Below are 2,541 nucleotides of genomic sequence, written 5' to 3' on the forward strand. Positions count from 1 at the left end.
CTCAGAACAAACCCATCCTTCTTTACAAAGAGACTGAACGTAGGTCTGAGAATTACCAGCAGACACTTGGGCATACATGTGAGCACAGGCTTTCTTTGGGTACTGCAGCAACCCAGCCATTTCCTTCCCACTGAGCACCAGGCAGGATGAGAGGAAGGAAACTTGAGCCGGGGACAGGTATGAGCCAAAGAGGCTCAGGAGAAGCCCCCCAAGAACCCACTCAGTTCCCAATGCACCAGAGTAGAACGGGACAATGGGGCCACGACTCTGCCAACTGTGTGGGCTTGTCTCAAGAAACGTTTCCCCTCTGTGGTGAGCAGTGGGTGAAGTGAGGTGATAAAACTAAGTGGAAGACAATTCTTCCCGAAGCCCAGAACTTGGAGCCTGTGTGCCCGAGTTTTACACCTTGTTAGACTCATAGCTCAATGGGAGACTTTATTGGCCATATATCTCCAGGTTTGTTTCTGGTCTTCTATGGTCTGTATCAAGCAGTGATAGTCTCCAGAGCTGTGATACTCAATGACTCTCTTCTGTATCCTTCCTACCTTTCCAAGAATAAGGGGAAATGGGCCAGGCTGTGGAAAATAGCTCATGCAGGCTGGTTGAAGATTGTGATTGGCTCCCTCTTGATCGTTTATGAGATCAGTTGTGTTAAAGAAGGGCTGACATTAATGACCAAAGGGATGCCACCAAGGTTTATGTACCCCAAGGAGTGGCAGCATCTCACCATGTTCTTCCTCCTCACCCTTGATGGCTGTGTAGAAATGGTGAGCAAGAACGTGCTACGGCAGAGGTGCGTGCTCCTAGAAAGAGGTGCCACGGTCCTAGGTGTCTACGTGCTGCTCCTGTTGCTGGTGTCTCACGTTAAAGAATCATCTGGGGTGGAGCTGCAGGTTCACTCTCTCCTCATCTTGGTGGTGTTCCTGCTGATGCTGGTGTTGACGGCAGAGCTGTGGGCTCCTGAGATGTTTCACCTCTGGGTGATAGAGACCTTCCTGTTCCTGATAATGGGCTCATGGCTGATTCAGGCAGCCTTCATTCTCTTTAGACCGATCTCTGGCTTCCCATGGGAAGATGATGACATCAGTGACATCATGTTTGTCACCACCTTCTTCTGCTGGCATGTGATGATCAACGCCTTATGCATGTTGGGAATCTACGGCGTCTCTTCCTTTTGGCACCGTTGTTACAGTCCCAGCTTGAGGCTGCTGATGGGGTCCAAGGAAGCGCCGTATCCCGAGAGCTCTTCAGGAACCTTCTACAAGCTGCTGCAGGAGGCAGAGCAGCAGGACAAAGATGACCAGGCTCCTCTCCTCTCAAAGATCTCTCCCTGTGACAGGGCCTAGAATACCTGGGCATATACACCACCCCATCTTCCTCCTGGGCACTTGCAGTGTATCCTTTGTTCCTTGGTGAAGGCAATGGCCCTGGAGGATGGCAGTTTGCACTCCTTGTCTCTGAGCCTGCAGTAGATGCTGAGGAGAAGAGGCTCAAGAGTGATGGGACTTGAGAAGAGGGAGGGAAGAAGACGGGGTGACAGGTCCACATGCAGGCGAAGCCAGGAGGGAGAGAGTGAAACAGAATGGCATTCAAGAGAGGAGGCTCTCTTCGAGCCCAGAATTCTGCACTCAGAGTTGTTTCTCTGAAGCACCACGGAAGGCTTCACGGAGTGAATAAAGATTCCTCACAGCTCAAACCTGGCATCAGTTGTCTCATTCTGATAAAGTAGATTGATTCTTGTTATTGTTTTGTTTTTGAGACAGGATCTCATGACGTCGCCCTGGCTGGCCTGGAACTCAATATATATGTGGACCAGGCTGGCCTCAAACTCAGAGATCTGCCTGCCTCTGCTTCCTGGGTGCTGGTATTAAAGGTGGATATGATGCAGGTTGAACTTATATTCTTTGGGGCTGGTGTTAGAGCTCTGTTGACAGAATGCTTGCCTAGCGCGTTCCCAGCACCACAAAAAGCATACGTACAATCGAAGCCCTCTAGACAGAGGCAGGAGGATCAAAAAGGTCAAGATCATACTTGGTTGCATATTGAATCTGAGACCATCTGGGGTAAATCCTATTTCAGAAATAATAAGTAAATTTTACCTTTCCTTTTTTACTACCCCCTCCTCGATTTTTAATGATGGGCTTCATTTCAAATTATACACAGTCATTTAAAAGGTAATTTAATAATCACATAAATTTACATTATCCAGGATTTTATAGAATGCCCATGCTTGGTATGTCTCCTCTAGCAAAAGCTTTCTTCACCCCCTTACACGTGGAACTTATTACACACTACCCTTGGGGTTTGCAACGTTTCCTCTTCGAATCTCACAAGCCATTCTACAGTCTCGATTTTGTCTACACACAGACTGCAACCTTCTGCCACCGAGACGGTGAGCGCTCACAAGGCAGAGAACTCAAATGGATTCTGCTGTTCTGTTCCGGTGTCACGGGGGGGGGGGAGGGGGCACTTGCAGGAGCTCTGCTTTCTTTTTCCTAACCATCTGACATATTTGTCCTGGTTTTGAAATAATTTCCCTTG

The 2,541-nt window shown here is 48.6% G+C and overlaps 1 protein-coding gene across 1 annotated transcript; it reads left to right on the top strand.

Annotated features, from left to right (window-relative positions):
* The first annotated feature begins 282 nt into the window (after positions 1 to 282).
* On the top strand, positions 283 to 1,687 carry LOC110321392 (transmembrane epididymal protein 1A). Its single transcript, XM_021197622.1, has one exon. The coding sequence runs from the start codon at positions 426 to 428 to the stop codon at positions 1,344 to 1,346; it is 921 nt and encodes a 306-aa protein (XP_021053281.1). The 5' UTR covers positions 283 to 425; the 3' UTR covers positions 1,347 to 1,687.
* Positions 1,688 to 2,541: the final 854 nt, after the last annotated feature.

The sequence above is a fragment of the Mus pahari genome, chromosome 5 (genome assembly GCF_900095145.1).
Source record: "Mus pahari chromosome 5, PAHARI_EIJ_v1.1, whole genome shotgun sequence".
In the NCBI taxonomy this organism is placed as follows: Eukaryota; Metazoa; Chordata; class Mammalia; order Rodentia; family Muridae; genus Mus; species Mus pahari.